Source organism: Carcharodon carcharias, chromosome 6 (assembly GCF_017639515.1).
Source record: "Carcharodon carcharias isolate sCarCar2 chromosome 6, sCarCar2.pri, whole genome shotgun sequence".
Taxonomy (NCBI): domain Eukaryota; kingdom Metazoa; phylum Chordata; class Chondrichthyes; order Lamniformes; family Lamnidae; genus Carcharodon; species Carcharodon carcharias.
In genome coordinates this window covers 183,999,844-184,021,254 of record NC_054472.1, presented here as the reverse complement: position 1 = coordinate 184,021,254, position 21,411 = coordinate 183,999,844, and the positions used below count along the sequence as shown (strand labels likewise).

Here is a 21,411-nt window from a genome sequence, read left to right as displayed (position 1 = left end):
ACTTCCTCTCTCCTCACCATCCAAGGACCCAAACACTCCTTTCAAGTGAAGCAGCATTTCACTTGCATTTCCCCCAACTTAGTCTACTGCATTCGTTGCTCCCAATGTGGTCTCCTCTACATTGGAGAGACTAAACGTAAACTGGGCGACCGCTTTGCAGAACACCTGCGGTCTGTCCGCAAGAATGACCCAAACCTCCCTGTCGCTTGCCATTTTAACACTCCACCCTGCTCTCTTGCCCACATGTCTGTCCTTGGCTTGCTGCATTGTTCCAGTGAAGCCCAACGCAAACTGGAGGAACAACACTTCATCTTCCGACTAGGGACTTTACAGCCTTCCAGACTGAATATTGAATTCAACAACTTTAGGTCGTGAGCTCCCTCCCCCATCCCCACCCCCTTTCTGTTTCCCCCTTTTTTTTCCCAATAAATTATAAAGATTTTCCTTTTCCCACCTATTTCCATTATAAAAAAAAACCCCACTAGAGCTATACCTTGAGTGCCCTACCATCCATTCTTAATTAGCACATTCGTTTAGATAATATCACCAACTTTAACTTTAACACCTATGTGTTCTATTGTACTATTGTCGTTGACATCTTTTGATGATCTGCTTCTATCACTGCTTGTTTGTCCCTACTACCACACCCCCCCTCCACCTCTCTGTCTCTCTATCTCTCCGCCCCCCACACACACACCTTAAACCAGCTTATATTTCAGCTCTTTCCTGGACTCGAACTCAAGTTCTGTCGAAGGGTCATGAGGACTCGGAACGTCAACTCTTTTCTTCTCCGCCGATGCTGCCAGACCTGCTGAGTTTTTCCAGGTAATTCTGTTTTTGTTTTGGATTTCCAGCATCCGCAGTTTTTTTGTTTTTATCACAAGATTTGCCAATGTGATCTCACAGGACTCGGTCTTACAAAGTAGAATTACATAGAATTTACAGCATGAAACAGGCTATTGGGTTCAACAAATGTCTGCTTGTGTTTTTGATACACATTATCCTTCCAACTATTCCCAAGGTAATGGAGAAGAGTCAGCAGGTTTTAGAAAAGGGAAATCATGTTTAGCCAATTTATTGGAGTTCTTTGAAGGAGTAGCATGTACTTTACTTGGATTTCCAGGAGACATTTGATAAGGTGCCACATCAAAGATTATTGCAAAAAATAAAAGCTCATAGTGTAGGGGGTATCATATTAGCATGGATAGACGATTGGTTGGCTGGCAGAAAACAGAGAGTATGCACAGATGGGTCTTTTCCTGATTGGCAGGATGTGACAAGTGGGGTTCCACAGGGATCTGTGCAGGGACCTCAACTTTTTACAATTTATATCAATGACTTAGATGAGGGGAGTGAAGGCATGATAGCTAAATTTCAGATGACAAAGATAGGTAGGAAAGTGTGTTGTGAAGAGGATATGAGGAGGTTGCAGATGGATATAGGTACATTGAGTGAGTGGGTAAAAATCTGGTAGATGGACTATAATGTGGGAAAATGTGAAGTTTGGCATGTAGAATAAAAAAGCAAAGTCTTAATTAAATGGAGAACGACTGCAGAACTCTTGAGGTGCAGCGGGATCTAGGTACTCAAGTGCGTGAGTTAGTATGCAGGTATAGCAAGTAATTAAGAAAGCTAATTGAATGTTATCCTTCATTATGAGAGAATTGGAACATAAAAGTAGGGATATTATGCTTCAGTTATACAGGGCATTGATAAGACCACACCTTGAACACGGTGTGCAGTTTTGGTCTCCTTATTTAAGGAAAGATGTAAATGCATTGAAGACAGTTCAGGGGAGGTTTACTAGATTGATACCTGGAATGAGGTTGGACAGACTGGGCTTGTTTCCACTGGAGTTTAGAAGAGTGAGGGGTGACTTGATTGAAGTACATAAGACCCTGAATGGTCTCGAAAGGTGGATGTGGAAAGGATGTTGCCTCTTATGTGTGAGTCCAGAACTAGGGGGCACTGTTTTACAATTAGGGGTTCCCCTTTTAGGACAATTTTTTTTTCTCTCAGAGGGTTGTGCAACTTTGGAAACTCTGCCTCAGAAAGTAGTAGAGATGCGGTCATTGAATATTCCTAAGATGGAGGTAGATAGATTCTTGTTAGGCAACCGAATCGAAGGTTATCAGGGTTAGGTATAAATGTGGAATTTGAAACAAAAACAGATCAGCCATGATCTTAGTGCTTGGTGGAGCAGGTTCGTGGAGCCAAATCTGCTTCTATGTTTGTTTGTTTGTTTGTTTGTATGCTCATTTCTCACTCATATATATTAAGTTCTCCTTAGATACATCTATGGCTCAACCACCCAACATGCCGGAAAGTTTCGCAACAGTCTCTGGGGAAAGAAGTTTCTTCTGAATTCCCAGTTGTATTTATTAGTAATTATCTTACATTTACAGCCCCTAGTTTCGGCCTTGTCCACAAGTGGGAACATTTTTTCTATGTCCACTCTATCAAACACCATCATAATTATAGAAACATAGAAACTAGGAGCAGGAGTAGGCCATTGGGCCCTTTGAGCCTGCTCCGCCATTCATTATGATCATGGCTGATCATCCAACTCAATAGCCTGCTTCCGCTTTCTCCCCTTTTTCTTTGATCCCTTTTGCCCCAAGAGCTATATCTAACTCCTTCTTGAAAGCATGCAATGTTTTGGTCTCAACTACTTTCTGTGGTAACAAATTCCACAGGCTCACTACTCTCAGGGTGAAGAAATTTCTCCTCATCTCAGTCCTAAATGGTCTACCCCGTATCCTCAGACTGTGAGCCCTGGTTCTGGACTCCTCCACCATCGGGAACATCCTTCCTGCATCTATCCTGTCTAGTCCTGTTAGAATTTTATAGGTTTCTGTGAGATTCCCCCCTCATTCTCCTGAACTCCAGCGAATATAATTCTAATCGACTCAATTATAAAGACCTCGATCAGGTCACCACTGCTCCCTCTCCCCACACCCCTGCCCCCCTCTGTCTTTTCTTCCAATTAGGACAGAGCCTCAGCCTCACTGTGTCTATACACCTTTCTCTTTTAGCTTTTGCCAAGCGTGCCATGAGAGAAACTTCAACATAAATAATAAAAAATGTCCTTTATGCCGGAAAACCACTTCCTACATGGAGCAATATGCAACGGACATTGAGAAGCAGATGATGATCAAGAAAGCAAGCTGCAGAGGTTGTGACATTCAGGTTAGTTAATGAAGAGCAGACGCTTGGTGTTTTGACTGCTTTTGTTGGGTTTGGTTGCAGGGGCACACCTCATCCTGACATATGGAATTTGAACAAACTCTTGAGGGATTTCTCATGCTTCATCTGCGAAGCTGAAATATGTACAAGTTCTAACTAAATTGGCAACACAGTCTCACAGCAAAGAGAAGCCAGATTTGGTAGCACACCTGCAGACCTGGGCTCATGAGTCTAGGAGTTCCAATGTGCCAGTGTAACAACAATCAAATAGGACAGTTCACCCATTGCCAACCTGTGCCCTTGAGTTGGTCTAAATATCCAAAATTAGTGCCAACTCCATGATCTGGGCCATTTAAAAAGAAAGGTTCTATTTATTCCTTCACAGGATATGGTCATTGCTGGCAAGGCCAGCAATCGTTATCCATCCCTAATTGCCCTTGAGAAGGTGGTGGTGGGCCACTTTCTTGAACCTCTGCAGCCCATGTGGTGCATATGTACCCACAGTGCTGTTAAGAAGGGAGTTCCAGGATTTTTACCCATCAATGGCGATATATTTCCAAGTCAGGATGGTGTGTGGCTTGGAAGGGATCTTCCAGGTGGTAGCGTTCCCATGCGTCTTCTGTCCTTGCCCTTCTGGGTGGCAGAAGTCACAGATTTTGGAAATGCTGTTGAAGGAGCGTTGGTGAGTTGTGAGCAGCATCTGTTACATAATGCACACTGATGCCACTGTGTGTCAGTGCTGGAGGGAGTTAATGTTTGTGGATGGGGTACCAATCAAGCGGGCTGCTTTGTCCTGGATAGTGTTGAGCTTCTTGCATATTGTGGGAGCTGCACTCATCCAGGAGAATGGAGAGTATTCCATCACACTCCTGACTTGTGCCTTGTGGATGGTTGACAGACTTTGGAGGTGAGTCACTTGCTGCAGAATTCCCAGCCTCTGACCTGCTCTTGTGGCCACAGTTTTTAAATGGGTAGTCCAGTTCAGTTTCTGATTTATTTGCAAAGAGATGCCCATTAAAAGCTTGTCAAAAGTGTTGCACAGGAGCATCAATGTCAACAATGTCAGACAAAGAATGTCAGACATAGTGACATGTGAAAACCGTAGTTCAGTGAGACTGGTAGGCTCACAGCATGACAAGCATCTGGGGAGGTGGGGGGAGTTGATGAGAGATCGATAGCATCTGGTTGAGGTGGCATCTGTCACTTGGTCCAGAGTGTGGTGTGTCTGACCATAGGGTGCCATGGATTTACATGGACTGTGTACCTACTGGTAACATTAGAGTATAAGATAGCTTTTTTAACTTGTGTTATCCTTACAAATCTGTATATACCTGTAAAGGTATAGTGGTGGGTGAAGGAGTATTGTAATGTAGTTCATCTTTTCTTATTTAATAAATACTTCATGCTTTTGTTAAAAGTTCATTGGCTGACTCCAGTGATTCTGTTCAGTAGCCACTCTTCACCTATCTAAACAAACAAATAAAAGTTGGAATCTATCAAGCTGGGATCAGGCTTGTCCAGGGACATCCTCAGCTGGGATCATAACATCTAGTTTTGGTCTCCGCCACAAGTGGAAACATTTTCCCTACGTTTATCCTATCAGAACTCTTCATAATTTTAAAGGTATCTATGAGATTACCCCTCAACCTTCTCTAGAGAAAAGAGCCCAGTCATGTTTAAAGAAACTGTGAATTATAACGGATCTGCTTCATGAAATCTTGGTTACTCTCCGGATGCTTGCCCAGAGAGGATGTTTGCCCTCGGAGGGGTGGGGAATCTCGAACTATGGGCCACGGTTTCAGAAGAAGGGGTCTCTCATTTGAGATGGAGAGGAGGAGGAGTTCTTGCTCTCAGAGACCATAAGACGTAGGAATAGTAGTAGGCTATTCGGCACATCGAGTTTTCTCTGCCATTCAATGAGATCATTGGCTGATCTGGTGATCCTCAATTCCACTTTCCTGCCTTTTCCCCATAACCCTTGATTCCCTTACTGATTAAAAATCTGTCTATCCTCACCTTGGATATTCTTAACAACCCAGCCTCTACAACCCTCTGCAGTAAAAATCCAACATATTGACTACCCTCCGAGAGAAGAAATTCTTCCTCATCTCTGTTTTAAATGGGTGCTCCCTTACTCTGGGACTGTGCCCTCTGGCCCTAGACTCTCCCACAAGTGGAAACAACCTCTCAGCATCTACCCTGTCAAGAACCTTAAGAATCTTACATGTTTCAATAAGGTTGCCTCTCATTCTTCTGAACTCCAATGAGTACAGGCCCAACCTAGAGCGTTGTTGGTCTGTGGAATTCTCTTCCCCAGATAGCAGCGCAGGCCAGGTCATTGAATGTACTCATGACTGATTTGGACAGATTTTTGATCGACAGAGTTTTATGGAGGGGGTGGGGGGGTGGGGAGACAGGAAAGTGGAGTTGAGACCACAATCAGATCAGTCATGATCTTATTGAATGGTGGAGCAGGCTTGAGGGGCCGAATGGCCTACCCCTGCTCCTATTTCTAGTATTCTTATGCGCTCTTAGTGGAGGAATGACTAGATCGAGCTGGTTGGAACTCCACTGGATGACATTATCCCAATAGATCCTCCTGTGTCAGTGATATTGACAGAGAAAGGAAAAGAGTGGAAAGAACCTTTTCTCACCACCTCCTGCCCCTTCCACTGGTGGGTCAGAGATCTGGTGAACTTCCACTCACGAATACATCATCGTCCCGCTAAAGTGGAAGCGTTATCACTGGCTGCTAACTTCATTATTTGTACTTCATTTTTTGTAAGGATGCAGTGAGAATAGATGTCGCAGGGACACACGTGGTAAAGTTTGTTTTATTAAAGCTCGGTGATGTCGAGCCCAAATGCGAGAGTTTCACCGGTTTGGAAGGAGTTTTAAGGATACCGAGTGTCGCTTTCACTGCTGACCAACCACAACCAGGAAATCTGCAAATGCATCAAGGGCTTCCCGCCGAGTATTAATGGTAAGACGAAGGCCGGGATTTCCCGGCCCTGTCCTGGCGGAACCTGCTGCAGGGGGTGCGGCAGCCCAGCCAAAAGCCCATTGGCTTTCAGTGGGACCGGACGATCCCTGAGGCAGGTGGGACCAGAAAATCCCACCCCAAGATACTCACAACATTGAAGAAGTATTCAGATGAGCACTTGAAAAGCCACAGCATGCAAGGCCGTGGGCCAAGTGCTGGAAAATGGGATTGGAATGGATAGGTGCTTGATGGCTGGCACGGACACGATGGGCCGAAGGGCCTGTTTCTGTGCTGTATGACTCTATGACTCTAAGATACTGATTTTTGAAAGGAACGCCAACACTTTTATTTAATTTTGTTAAGAAATGCTTTCAGGTAATTTGTTTAATTCAGAGAAAAAGCAATGTTAATATTGCAAGATATTAAGGGAAACTGACAGGGTGGGCAGAGAGAAACTATTTCTATTGATTGGGCAGTCTAGGGTTAGTGGGCGCAAACCAAAATTTAGAGCCATACCTTTCAGGAGCAAGTTTAAGAAACATTTTGACACACAAAGGGTGGTAGAAGTTCGGAACTGTCTTCTGCAAATGGCAGTTCATGCTCGGTCAATTGTTAATTTTAGATTTGAAATTGATGGATCTTTGCTATATTAAAGGATATGGGCAAAGACAGTTATATGGAGTTAGATCGCTGATCAGCCATGAACTCATTGAATGGCAGAACAGGCTCCAGGGGATTATTTGGCCTCCTCTTGTTCATAAGAACATAAGAACTAGGAGCAGGAGTAGGCAATTCAGCCCCTCGAGCCTGCCCCGCCATTCAGTACGATCAGGGCTGATCTCATTTTGGTCTCAACTCCATAGGAATCAGTTCCTATGTTTCTACGTATGACAAAAGTTTCGGGTCTTATTCAGGTGTGCTTAATCAACATGAGGGATCACACAAAAACCTGCTCAAGGTACCTGGAGGAATACGGTTCAGCCTCAGATGCCGAGACACTACCACCACCGACACCTGCCTCACACAGGTAAGCTCTTAACCTGCCAGGAGAACAAACATAATTCCAAAACAAAATGTCTACTGTTAGATGTGATTTTGCGATTGGGTAGCACTTGTCCAACACCCCTAAGCATGCTAATAGCTACACTAACAACCAATTTAACATAATCAGTTGAGCTTGTAATGTGGCTCATTTACACTTGCTGGAAGCGACGTGCATTCAAACACATTCCCTGCAAACAAAAGGAATATGTTTAAGCCTTGCACCTTTTGTAAATTACCTAGGAGCTTGGGGAACCTATAGTTCCCCAATGCTTTCTCCATGGCAACACCTCGGCCAATCAGAGTCGACTTGCCAACCAATCATCATCCTTTTCTCCTGTAGTATAAATTGTTGCCATCCTTTGAAATTTGGCATTCTTGCATTTATCCTGATGAGTGCAAGACAAAAAACTTTGGCAACATGCCTCTCTTTTCAGCAATATTCATAACTCCATATGCATGATCCCATCTGATCATATGTTCACCGGGTCCCTCTGGTGGCGTAGTGCAGCTCATCCCGAGAGAGGCTCACATTCAGTCATGAATGGATGGACTTGGTAAATCAGTATCTTAGAGTCATAGAGTCATATCATTCCTACTACCTTGTGACCGTGTTAACAGATGATTTAATCTGGTTTGTTCATGATTATCCTCTGGGGCAGCTTTGATTTGAAGTTAGTGCAAATAAAATCCCATGCTTTGGTAAACCTAATTTAGCACTTGTAAACAGTGCCTCTTTGTTGCTCAACACTTCATTAGGTATTCAGTCACAGGAGGAAATAGTTTTCATGTACTGTGTTACTGTTTAGCAAGTGGCTTACTGGATTATGTACACGGCTGATTACAAATCTCTGAATCAATTAAAGTAGTGATATTTCAGTGGGCTCTGCTTGTTTATATGGTCCCTAAAACATTTCTGGAAGCAATTTGAAAGTTTCCTGACAGAAATCCTGCCCTGCTGCACAACCCTCTCCCACCCCTACCCCCTATATCCCACCTAGACAACCCACCCCTGTCAAGATCAGGGCCATAGAATCCTACCAAACGGAAGAAGGCCATTCAGCCTGTCATGTTTATGCTGGGCCTTTGAAAGAGTTGTCCTATTTAGCCCCACAGCCCAACTTTGTCCCTTTAACCCTGCAAATTGGCCATCTTGCCTTTGCCAAATGTCCAATTGCCTTTTGAAATTCTCTGTGGAGTCTGCTTGACCAGTCATTCCAATTAGTGCAGCACAGATCCTAACAACTCTCTGTGTGAAATAATTTCCTCTCATCTCCCCTCGAGTTCTTTTGTCAATTATTTTAAACCTGTGACCCCACCCCACTTCAGAGACAAAACCGTTTTTTTTCCCACTTTCTCTATCAGGACCTCCCATAATTGTCAATACCCCTGTCAGGTCTGTAAGAGATTCTCTATTGCAATATGATAACATTATGGGATTATTAATAACCAAAAATGAGGAGGGAATCATAACTGTACAAGTGGTGGCCATTCAGCCCATTGTGCCTCTGGCGGCTCTTTGATAAAGCTATCCAATTAACCCCATTCCCCTTAAAATTCCTCCTTATAAGCATTTTTCCAATTTCTGTTTTGAAAGTTGCAATTGAATTTGCTAACACCGTCCTTTCAGACCCTGCCTTCCAGGTCACAATAATCACTGGAGCTTCTTTTTCACCAATTATCTTAAATCTGTGTCTTTTGGCTACTGACCCTCCCACCCCCCATGGAAACAGTTTCTCCTTATTTACTTTATCCAAATCTATCTCTATACATATGCATATTTATATGTAAAGGGTGACCGTTATAAATAAGTGAGGAAAAACTCAGCAGGTCTGACTGTATCTGCGGAGAGGGACACAGTTAATGTTTCGAGTCCATATGACTTAATCAGAACTGAGGAAATATAGAAATGAGGTGAAATATAAGCTGATTGAGGGTGGGTGGGACAGGTGGAGCTGGATAGGGGGCCAGTGATAGGTGGAGGCAAAGAAGATATTGCCAAAGATGTCATAGACAAAAGGACAAAGGGGTGTTGACGGTGGTGATATTAGCTAAGAAATGTGCTAATGGGGACATTAAGGGTGGAAAGCAGGAGGAGAAAGTAACAGATAGCCCTGGTGGGGGTAGGGTGGGGGGAAGGGATCGAAATAGGCTAAAAGGTGGAGGTGAAAGGTTAACTGTATCCTTCTCCACAGATGCTGTCAGACCTGTTGAGTTTTTCCAGCTATTTTTATTTTTGTTTCAGATTTCCAGCATCCGCAGTATTTTGGTTTTATTTTATATATAAGTGAGGGTTTGTTTTGAGGAAGCAAAGTGTGATGAGATGAGAGTGTGAGTGCTGCTGCCATAATTAAGCAACGTTGGAAAGGAGAGATTTTCCTGTGCCTGCTCTAAGGTCCACAAGAAATAGACCATATAAGCCCTCGAACCCGTTCCACCATTCAATATGATCTTCTGCTGCACTTTCCAGTCCACTCCCCTTATCCCTTGATTCCTTGAGAGATCAGACATTTATCTATCCCAGCCTTGAATATATTCAATGGTGGAACATCTACAATCCTATGGGGTAGAGAATTCCAAAGATTCACTATCCCTTAGGTGAAGAAATTTCTCCTCATCTCAGTCCTAACTGATCGGCCCCTTATCCTGAGACTGTGTTCTAGAGTCCCTGAACAGTGGAAACAACCTCTCAGGGTCCAACTTTTCGAGCCCCTTCAGAATCTTGCATGCCTCAATGAGATCACCTCTCATTCTCGCAAAATCCCAGAGAATATTGGTCCAATTTACGCAGCCTCTCATCACTGGGACAACCCCCTCATCCCAGGGTCCAATCGAGTGAACCTTTGTCATGCTGCTTCCAATGCACTGGATTTTCTGGGAAAAACATCAGCCAGATGGGGGCAAAAGGCATCAGGAGGGAAGCCCAAAGTGTTTACCCCTCCAGGGGATATTCCCAATGGTGGGAACAGTGGTGCTTCGGCCAATTTACAGAAATAAAAAGCCGATTGATGGGTTGCTTCCCCTTTGAAGGCACCTGAAAATGGAGGTGCCCTCCCTTCCCCCTTGCAGCCTCAGCAGCGGCCCCTCTGATTGGGCCAAAAGCTTGGAAGTGGCCTCCAGATCGGCCACTGCCAGGAAGGTTGCTGCCGGGGTCCCGCTGCCCCACCCCCCTCCCCCGCTGGGACTTGCCTCATCATGGCCAAACCTTGGCCAGCGCTTCCGGTCTTGTGACCTTTTGTGCCAAATAAATATGCGTATGGTGAAGAGAAGGCTGAGAGGAGGTTTGATAGAGGTATTCAAAATTGCGAGGGGTCTGAACAGAGCAGACAGGGAGAAACTGTTCACACTAGTGAGCGGATCGAGAACAAGAGGACACAGATTTAAAATTGGCAAAAGAAGCAAAAACGACATGAGAGAAAACGTTTTCACACAGCGAGTGGAGAAGGTCTGGAATGTTCAGCCTGAAAGTGTGGTGAAGGCAGATTCAACTGAGGCATTCAAAGGGCAGTTAGATGATTATTGAAAAAGAAGCAATCTGCAGCGTTATGGGGAGAAAGCAGGAGAATGGCGCCAGGCGAATTGTTCATTTGGAGAGCCGCTGCAGACATGATGGGCTGAATGGCCTCCTCCTGCACTGTAACCATTCTGAGACGTACAGCAAGTTTCTGAACGTTGTATGTTGTTGCTTTTCAATCAAACCAACCGACAAAGTCAGTATTCTAACCTGGAACCTAAGAACAATATAACGTGGCAATCTTTTCTATTTTCAAGTTCCATGGAATCAGATGGACATACATATACCTGCCCATATTGCCAAGAGAGGAACTATGATGAGGAGGACTTCATAGTACACTGTTGGGCATTTCATTATAATGACCCTCAGCGAGTGGTAGGTGCTTTAATATTCCTTCTTCTTTATCTTTATATTATTTGTGCAATGAAAACATTTACAGTGTGTGAGTGTCATGTGGAAAATCAGTCGATGCACTCTGACGGCTCCTTGAGTTTGCCTAACATTCAAACCTGGAGCTCCCTCTATCCTTTGCTGAGTCAGCCCACATTGGCAAGATTGACAGAAGAAATTCCACAATTGGTCTCAGCCCCTCTGGTTTAGAAAAGGAGAGACACACACACTGACAGAAGTTGCATTTGTATAGCACCTTTCTTACCTCAGGATGTCCTAATGCCAATGAAATACTTTTAAAAAGGTCATGAAAGCCATTCATTCTTTATTTATAACTCAGTCAGCTCCTGACTAAACCAAGCCTTGAGTGTGGAGCATAGTTCCCTGGAAGATTCACACTTAACTCCTGTAAAACTCTCCCCATCATACTTTGTTGATAATATTTGTACAAGTACTGTTCAATGAAAGCAACATATTGGACTTACCATGACCATTGCCATGGGAGATGTGCTGGATTGTCAATTATGTATAGCATTTACTTTTTTTATTTGTTCATGAGATGTGGGCTTCGCTGGCTAGGCCAGCATTTATTGCACATCTCCAATTGCCCTTGTTCAGGGGGCATTTAAGAGTTTACCACATTGCTGTGGGTCTGGAGTCACAGGTAGACCAGAGCAACAGATTTCCTTCTCTAAAGGGCATTAGTGAACCAGATGGGACAATGATTTCATGGACATCATTAGACTTTTAATTCCAGATTCTTATTGAATTCAAATTCCATCATCTGCCTTGGCAGGATTTGAACCTGAGTCCCCAGAGTATTACCTTGGGTCTCTGGATTACTAGTCCAGTGACAATAGAACTAAACCAGCACCTTCCCTTGAGAGTTGATGGAGCTGCACTCATCCAGGCACGTGGAGAGTATTCCATCACACTCCTGACTTGTGTCCTGTGGATGGTGAACTGGTTTTGAGGAGTCAGGAGGTGAGTTACTCATTGCAGGATTCTCAGCCTCTGACCTGCTCTTGTAGCCACAGTGTTTATATGGCGAGTCCAGTTCAGTTTCTGGTCAATGATAACCCTCAGGATGGGGATTGATTTGTTCAAAAATTACTTCGATATTATCTGCGAAATTCTTTACATTGGTAGAAAAAAGAGAGACTTGCACTTTTATCACACCTTTCATGACCAATAGACATCCCAAATTACTTTACATCTAATGAAGTACTTTTGAAGTGTAATCACTGTTGTAATGTAGGATCCACTGCCTCCAATGTTCACACAGCAAGCTCCTACAATCAGCAAAGTGATAATTATCAGATAATCTGTTTTTACTGTTGAATGGGAGCTGAATATTCTCCAGCAGCCCAGGTTAACTCTCCTGCTCTTCTTGAAAATATTGCCACGGGATTTTTTTATATGTCCACCTGAGAGACCAGAGGAGACCACGGTTTAACATTGCATCTGAAAAACAGCACCTCTGACAGTGCAACACTCCCTTAGCGCTGCACTGGAGCGTCAGCCTTGATTTTTGTGCTCAAGCCCTGGAGTGGGAGTCAAACCCACAATGTTCCGACTCAAAGATGAGAGTTATATCAATGGCTCTTTTAATATTTTTTACCTGAAACTTTGGATTCGTGTCCTGTAGGTCTGTCCTATCTGTGCATCGATGCCATGGGGAGATCCAAGTTATTACAGCAGAAATTTCATGGGGCACCTTAGGCTGAGACACCAGTTCCAATATGAACACTTTGTGGTGAGTGTAATTTCATACCTTATTTATATCTAATGGATTCACAAAGGGGTTTTTTTTATTACTTATTCATTCTTGACATGTGGCATTGCTGGGAAGGCCGACATTGCCCATCCCTGGTTGCCCTTGAGAAGGTGGTGGTGAGCTGCCTCGCTGAATCACTGAAGTCCATGTGGTGTAGGTACACCCACAGTGCTGTTAGGAAGGGAGTTTCAGGATTTTGACCCAGCGACAGTGAAGGAACGACCGATATAATTTCCAAGTCAGGATGGCGAGTGACTTGGAGGGGAACCTCCAGGTGGTGGTGTTCCCATGCATCTGCTGCCCTTGTCCTTCTGGGTGGTAGTGGTCACAGGTTTGGGAGGTGCTGTCGAAGGAGGCTCGGAGAGTTACATCTATAGATGTTAAACACTGCAGCCAAGGTGCACCGGTGGTGGAGGGAGTGAATGTGTAAGGTGCTTTGAATTCACCTTGCTTATGGTTGTGAGCATTGACAGCAACATTGAATTGATTGCATGTGGCAAGAGTACAAACATGGGTGAAGCTGAACAAAAGTTCTGGGGCAGTCTGTGGAAATTCAGCAGTCTAAAAAAATCTCCGGAGATGTATAGTTCTGTCTGCGGAGGAACTAAGTACCTGAAGCACTTCCTTTACATTAATAACAATGCCATCATACCCGGGGCTGTGCCAAATATAAGCATGGTATCAACTCTGTGACTGATGGGTTCATGACAAGCCCAGAAACAACTTTGTCCGAGATACCAGCCGCGAGGTCCCAGCAATGAGCTGTTATACTGGGTTTATTTAACAAACAGGTCATGCTGACCTGAAGGGAAATCACACCGCATGGAGATGAATGCCATCTAACTTCATTCAAATCAGTGAGAAGTGAGTGGAGCAAAGTTTGCGTAAGATGAGGAATTTTCTGACCTTGCTGTGCCACACATCTGGAGGGTACATCAGAAATCCAGTTGCAAATATATTTAGGCGGCTTGCTGCTTATATTAAAACAGAATTACCTGGAAAAACTCAGCAGGTCTGACAGCATCTGCGGAGAGGAGCACAGTTAACGTTTCGAGTCCGTGAGACTCTTCATCAGAACCTTTTTGGATCAGTTTGGTTACCCAATCACGTTCCTACCTCAGTCAATGCTGCAAGTGGCAGATTTGGGTCAGAAATCTGATTTTTAAGACTTGAACCTCCACCTTTCACCGCCCCTCACTCAAACCCACCTGTTTTTTGGGGTTAAAAGCTCTCCCTATGTAATTCAACGTAACAATTTAAACTAACTGAGCTGAACTATACACACCAGGAGATTGATAGTTTAATTCCAGTCTGTATTGAGTTGGATGATTACAATGAGGATTGTGTTAGTACAAAATAAATATTCTCATATGAACATACGAATTAGGAGTAGGAGTAGGCCACTCGGCCCCTCGAGCCTGCTCTGCCATTCAATAAGATCATGGCTGTACTCAACATAACCTCAACCCCACATCCCTGCCTATACCCCCGATAACCTTTCACCCCCTTGTTAATCAAGAATCTATCTAGCTCTGCCTTAAAAATATTCAATGACTCTGCTTCCACTGCCTTTTGAGGAAGAGAGTTCCAAAGACTCATAACCCTCTGAGAGGAAATATTTCCCCTCATCTCTGTTTTAAATGAGCGAACCCTTATTTTTAAACAGTGACCCCTCGTTCGAGATTATCCCACAAGAGGAAACATCCTCTCCACATCCACCCTGTCAAGACTCCTCATTATCTTAAAGTCACCTTTCACTCTTCTAAATTCCAGTGGATACAAGCCTAAACTGTCCAACCTTTCCTCATAAGACAACCCACCCATTCCTGGTATTAGTCTAGTAAACCTCCTTTGAACTGCTCCGAATGCATTTACATCTTTCTTTAAATAAGGAGCCCAGCACTGTACACAATACTCCAGATGTGGTCTCACCAATACCTCGTACAACTGAAGCATAACCTCCCTACTTTTATAATCAATTCCCCTCGCAATAAGTTATAACGTTCTATTAGCTTTCCTAATTACCTGCTGTAACTGCATACCAACCTTTTGTGATTTATGCAATAGGACACCCAGATCCCTCCGAATCTCAGAGCTCTGCAATCTCTCACCATTTAGATAATAAGCTTCTTTTTATTCTTCCTGCCAAAATAAACGATTTCACATTTGTCCACATTATACTCTGTCAGATCTTTGGCCACTCACTAAGCCTATCTCTACCATTTTGTAGCCTCCTTACATCCTCTTCACAATTCACTTTCCGACCTATCTTTGCATCATCAGCAAATTTAGCCACCATTCCTTTTGTCCCTTCATCCAATTCATTTATATAATTGTAAAAAGCTGAAGCCCCAGCACTGATCCCTGTGGCACACCACTCGTCACATCTTGCCAACCAGAAAAAGACCCATTTATGCTTGCTCTCTGTTTCCAGTTAGGTCGCCAATCTTCTATCCATGCCAATATGTTATCCCTTACACCATGAGCTCTTATTTTCTGCGATAACCTTTGATTTGGCACTTTATCAAATGCCTTCTGGAAATCTAAATACAGTACATCTGCTGGTTCCCCTTTATCCACAGCGCATGCGGCTCCTTCAAAGAACACCAATAAATTGGTTAAATATGATTTCCCTTTTACAAAGCCATGTTGACTCTGCCTGATTGCCTTGAATTTTTCTGAGTGCCCTGCTATAGCATCTTTAATCATAGCTTCTAACATTTTCCCTGTGACAGATGTTAGGCTAACCGGCCTCTCATTTCTCAGTGAGCCCCCTGAACTCAGGAGTGAAAAACCAGCCACGGTTACCAATCCGGATCACTCACTTCAGACATGTCTGCATGGACATTTGCCAAGGATGTTTCTTGTTTATTCATTCCTGGGATGTGGGCATTGCTGGCTAGGCCAGCATTTATTGCCCATCCCTAATTGACCTTGAGAAGGTGGTGGTGAGCCGCCACCTTGAACTGCTGCAGTCCATGTGGTATAGGTACACCCACAGTGCTGTTAGGGAGGGAGTTCCAGGATTTTTGACACAGTGACAGTGAAAGAACGATGATATATTTCCAAGTCAGGATGGTATGTGGCTTGGAGGGGAAATTGCAGATGGTGGTGTTCCCATGTGTTTGCTGCTCCAGTCCTTCTAGGCAGTAGGGGTCGCAGGTTTGGGAGATGCTGTTGGAGGGCTTTGGCAAGTCATGACATGATCTGGCTTGGCGTGGTTGCTCTGAATAGTCTAACTCACCTGTGTCAAATACGTTACCTGCGGAACAAAAACAGAAACAGAAATACCTGGAAAAACTCAGCAGGTCTGGCAGCATCGGCGGAGAAGAGCACGGTTGACGTTTCGAGTCCTCATGACCCTTCAACAGAACTAAGTAAAAATAGGAAGGGGGTGAAATATAAGCTGGTTTAAGGGGGGGGGGGGGTGGGTGTTGTTGGGACAAGCAGCCAGTAATAGGTGGAGATAACCAAAAGATGTCACAGACAAAAGGACAAAGAGGTGTTGAAGGTGGTGATATTATCTAAAGGAATGTGCTAATTAAGAGTAGAAAGCAGGACGAGCAAGGTACAGATAACCCTAGTGGGGGTGGGGTGAAGGAATACTAAAAGGGCTAAAAGGTAGAGACACCTGCGTTACCTGCGGAACAGTTTCATCCAGCCCATTGTGTACTGTGTGTTTTTAGCATGTGGGAATCCTCTGCCACTTGCCCTTGATGAGTGAGTCATGCGTGTACTGATGTTGCAGTCACGGATCAGTAAAGCTTCTATCTGCGCTTTGCATTGCGGGTGAGTGAGAGCTGGGACCAGGGTCACCATTGGCAAGACAGTGGGAAGCACCTTCCTGGCAGCCTTGACCTTTTTGCCAAATCTTTCCATTGTTCAGCAGAAGTTGGTGTGTTGAAGCCGAAAAAAATCAGAGCCATGGAGAAACAGGACGGAGTCTTACCCTGTAAATGTTAACCTTAAAAACTGTTCTGCCTCCTCCATTTCAGGACTTCACTCAAGGTGAAGAAATCATGTTGCAAGATATGCTCTTGAATTCATATCAGGATTTTGCTCGATTCCCAGCCTAAAAGATATTTCCAGCAGCAAATCGATCACTCCAAAAATAAATTAAATCGTGATTTTCAAATCAGCCTTTTAAAAGTGAATTCACAATCAAACATTGAAGTATCTCATCAAAACCCCTGACCAAAGTTGTTCTGGATTCTTGCTTAGAACAATGTTGAAGGATTCTTTCAGCCTGTCAGAAGGAACGTTGTGAATCTCGAAGCAATAATTTCTAATGATAAAACTATTTCATTGTATTAATGGAGGCTTCTATTTTTATGAATTTTAATTGTATATTTAATTGTAAATCTTCACTTTCAGGTTAATAATCAATGCATGAAAAGACTTTTTTTTCTTTATTCTTTCATAGGATTCTTTCATAGGTGTCACTGCCAAGGCCAGCATTAGTTGCCCAGCCTAATCACCCTTGAACTGATGGCTTGCTAGGCCATTTCAGAGGGCAGTTAAGAACCACTGCTGTGGGTCTGAAGTCACATGTAGGCCCAGCTGAGTAGAGATGGTAGATTTCCTTCTCTCAAAGCCTGTGGTGAACCAAATGGATTTTTATGACAAAATATGATCATTGAAACTAGCTTTCAATTCCAAATTTACTAAATGAATTCAAATTCCACAAGCTGCCGTGGTGGGCATAACCCATGGGATTACGAGTCCAATGATATTACGACTACACTACTGTCACCTCTTTTTAATGTACTTTGTGACTCTCTGTCCCTTCTCCATCACTTTCTGATCTGTTGGCCATTCTGTTGCTCTGTATCTCCTATACAGCAGTCTTCATATGTGTTACCCTCTCATCATCCCACAGTCGCTACTTCTTGCGATATCTGATCGCTCCTCTCACCTGTCCTCATATCCAATGATCACTTTTGCTCTTGAATTATGCATAAAGACCAGCATAGACCAGCTGAACCTTTTCCTTTGCTGTGACTATTTAAATACCTCGGTCAAAGGGACAGAGGACATGGGAGCAAGAGCACACCACTTGGTTCTTTGGGCCTGCCTCACCATTCAGTAATATCATGGCTGTGGTCTGAATTCCACTTTCCTGTCTGCACCCATAACCCTTGACCCACTTGTCTATCAAAAATCTGGCTAATGCAGCTCTGAATAAATTCAATGACCCAGCTTCCATTGCTCTCTGGGGATGGGAATTCCACAGACTAATGACCATCTGAGAGAAAAAAAGTTCTTCTCATCACCGTCTTAAAAGGGACACCCCCAATTCTTAAACTGTGTCCCTTATTTCTAGTCTCGGCCACAATAGGAAACATCCTCCGCATATCCACCTATTCAGTCCCCTCAGGGTCTTATCATTTTCAATTAGATAACCCCTCATTCTTCTGACTGTTCTAATTATTTCTCTCCTGACCAACATTTATCCCTCAACCAACATCATGAAAAACAGATCTTGTCATTATCACATTGCTGATTGTGGGATCTTGCTGTGTGTAAATTGGCTGCTGTGTTGCGATGTTACAACACCTCGAAAAATATCTTATCGGCCGAGGAGCACTTTGGGACATTCTGAAGTTTTGAAAGTTGCTATATAAATGCAAGTGATTCTTGTGGATTTCCCCTGACGCTCTCTAACGCTTGAATATTACCTTTTGCACTCTGAAACTAGAACTGTATATAGAGCTCATTGCATAAAAAGCAAGTTTCTTTACATCAGTATGTCATTACCTTGCCTTAAACATTTTAAAAAGAATCTTGGAAGTACCTGTGTTTTATTATCTATTTTTGTTTGCATTTGAAGAGAGCAATTTGCACAATAAATATTTATGAACTTTAATCTGAAATGGTTTTCCGAATCTCAACGCTATTTATCATGGTTTATTGTAGTTAGTTTTTGTCACACTTAAAAGAATGATTAGGAACAACAATAGTGCAATAAACAACAACTTATCTTTGTATACCACCTTTGACATAATGAAATGTCCCAAGGCTCTTCACGGGAGCATTGTGAAACAGAGTATGACACCGTGGTCATGTGAGGATATATTGGATGGAATCTTTCTGTCCGCCAGCGGCAGGATGTGTGGCGGGTGGGGGAGCTTAATTTGGCGTGAGGCTAAAAACCAGTTTCCTGATGTCAGGATGAACTGTCGGAATTCTGTTCTTGGGACTTTAAAGATGGGTTAAAGGCGAGCCGAGCTTGCTGGTGAACAATGTTGGGAAACCCTTTTTGCATGTATTAGCGTATCAAGCACCCTCATTAATAGGCCACCTCGCTGGAATGATGTTCCCCCTCTAAAGTAAACTCCCCACCAGCAAAAAATTAAAAGGTTCACACTTATAAGTGGGGCGCGCCTGGCGAGCTACACTCCTTCTACAACTTTGGGGTCAGCCGACGCTTCCGCCTACTTGTGGACCACTCACAACTTGACTCATATCAGGTGCTGGCAGGACAAGCTACGTGAAGGCTGGACGTGGGAGGCAGGTGAAGGTTGGAAGTGGGTGAGAGTATCCGGGGAAGGACGAGACTGTCTGGGAAAAGGGGAGGGGGAGTGGTCAGGAGGCAGCGAGGGAATGCAAGGACCAAAGCCACGTGGGATGCAGGGAAGGGCCTTTTGTGTTGGGCCTGCGGGTTCTTGAGTGGGGTGGGGGAGGGGGAGGAATACAGGCAAGGATGGTGGGAAAGAGATGCTCCGAATCGGAGGGGGCTGGTTCTGTCGACATTGGGGTCCTGGGGGTTGCATTGTGGGTACTGGGCAGTGGAGGGAACAGTCACAGTGTGAGGAGGGAAGGGGATGGGGTAGGGTGGCAGGTCCAGGGTGATAGTTGGGTAGGTGGAGGTTTCATGGGGGCGGGTAGGGGCGTGATCACAGAGGCGGACCACACTGGGATAACGGGAGGGGGTGGGCATGAGGATGGTAATGGGCGGAGGCTCAGAGGAGAGGCAAGGCATGTGGAGGTGGATGGTTATAGGGTCCAGGGTAACGGTGGAAAGTTCAAGGGTGACAGAGGGGAGAGAAATGATTATATTAGATGGTTAAAGGGTGATGGTGGGGGCTGTTGGTGGGTAACAGGGGGAGGGTAGAAAGTAGCGGAGCGAGTCTCAAAGCTAACATGTACCATTTTTCCAGGAACACTGCAATGCAGACAATTTAAAACTGCAATACCTCAAAGTGGGAGGATGGGTGGGTAGATCCAACTAACCCACTGACCAACGGAAGGGTTCAGATGAGGACCATGCTCAGTTGTGCTCTCCTCTTCATGGCGAAGCCCACACAGCAGCAGGTTTGCTCCATGGCTCCTGCGTCTCATAACATCAAAATCCCAGCAAGGTGTGGAGCTGCCGTTCATTCTGTGCCATTTGCCATCTGCCGCTGTCAGAGGTAGGGATGAAGGGAGGGAGGGAGTTGGATATCTTCAACAGGCACAGCTAGTGAACGGCAGCAAACTCCCGATTCCAAACCTCTATCCTCCCAGGTCATGGCCGACAGGGTCTCATGTGGTTAGTCTTTCTAGGCTGCCAAGGCAATGGTGTCTCGATAGAGTCTCGAAGGTAGCGGAAGGAAGCTGAATAGTGTCGGAGGGAGAGTTGTTGCACTTGGCTCTCATCAACCCGGTGAAAGATCAATGTCTACATGCATGGTCATGTACGAATGCAAGGAACACCCAGCTACGGTCCTCCAGGATGTCCTCCACCTGGAAGGGGTAGATCGGGATGTCACGTCTAGACAAAAGCCAGGCACAGGGCTTAGCACTGGCTTGGTGGCTATGAGATAAATGCAAACCTGAAAAGGATATGGATTTATTACTTCAATTCGTTCAAAGATCAGCTGAGGCCTATAAGCTGCAGGCTCCAGGCAACCCTCCCTTTCTACTGGCTCTTGTCCAGATGAGGAAATGGAGGGCCCAGAGCCAGGAGGAGCAAAGGCCTGAGCAGCTGGAGGCAGCAGAGCCTCAAGAAAGTCAGGATGCTGGCGACCAGGGGCAGAACACAGTTGACTGGATGCAAGCGGCCCTGAGAGCTCTCTGGCAATAGCCAATCATGTTTATCAACAGGAAATTTGCAGCTCACAGAAAGCTGATTTGGCTGTTGCCTCCTTACTTGCAGACTTCACCTCCACGTTAGCTCAAAATGACACATCACCAAGGAAGACCATTCATAATGTGGATGTGCCCACCGCAGCTTTCTCCAGACATGTAGGGCAGCCTTTGGTTTTCTACTGTTAAGAAGACAGTAAAGAGTTTCACCCTCACAGCCCCGAAACTACAGCTGCAGTGTTTCTTGCCACTCACATAGCAGACTTAACTCCCCTTGAGTACTCGTGGCATCCAGCCACAGCCTACATCAGGGCAACAGCAGTGATATCCAATGCTTGTATACCCATACCTATGTGCCTTTAATACACCTTAATCTTTCTTTGCCTACTGCTACATCTAGGTGCAGTGCTGACATTCTGAGCTGAGGAGGAGGCAGCCTGCTGACTGCTATGT

The 21,411-nt window shown here is 44.5% G+C and overlaps 1 protein-coding gene across 1 annotated transcript in view; it reads left to right on the top strand.

Moving 5' to 3' along the window:
• Positions 1–21,411, top strand: part of LOC121278860 (meprin A subunit beta-like) — a 93,212-nt gene that overhangs the window by 5,320 nt on the left and 66,481 nt on the right. Inside the window, exons 2-4 of the mRNA XM_041189316.1 lie at positions 3,036–3,189; positions 7,084–7,196; positions 20,746–20,949. Coding sequence (XP_041045250.1) covers positions 3,036–3,189; positions 7,084–7,196; positions 20,746–20,949 — 471 coding nt within the window. The remainder of the gene's footprint in view (positions 1–3,035; positions 3,190–7,083; positions 7,197–20,745; positions 20,950–21,411) is intronic.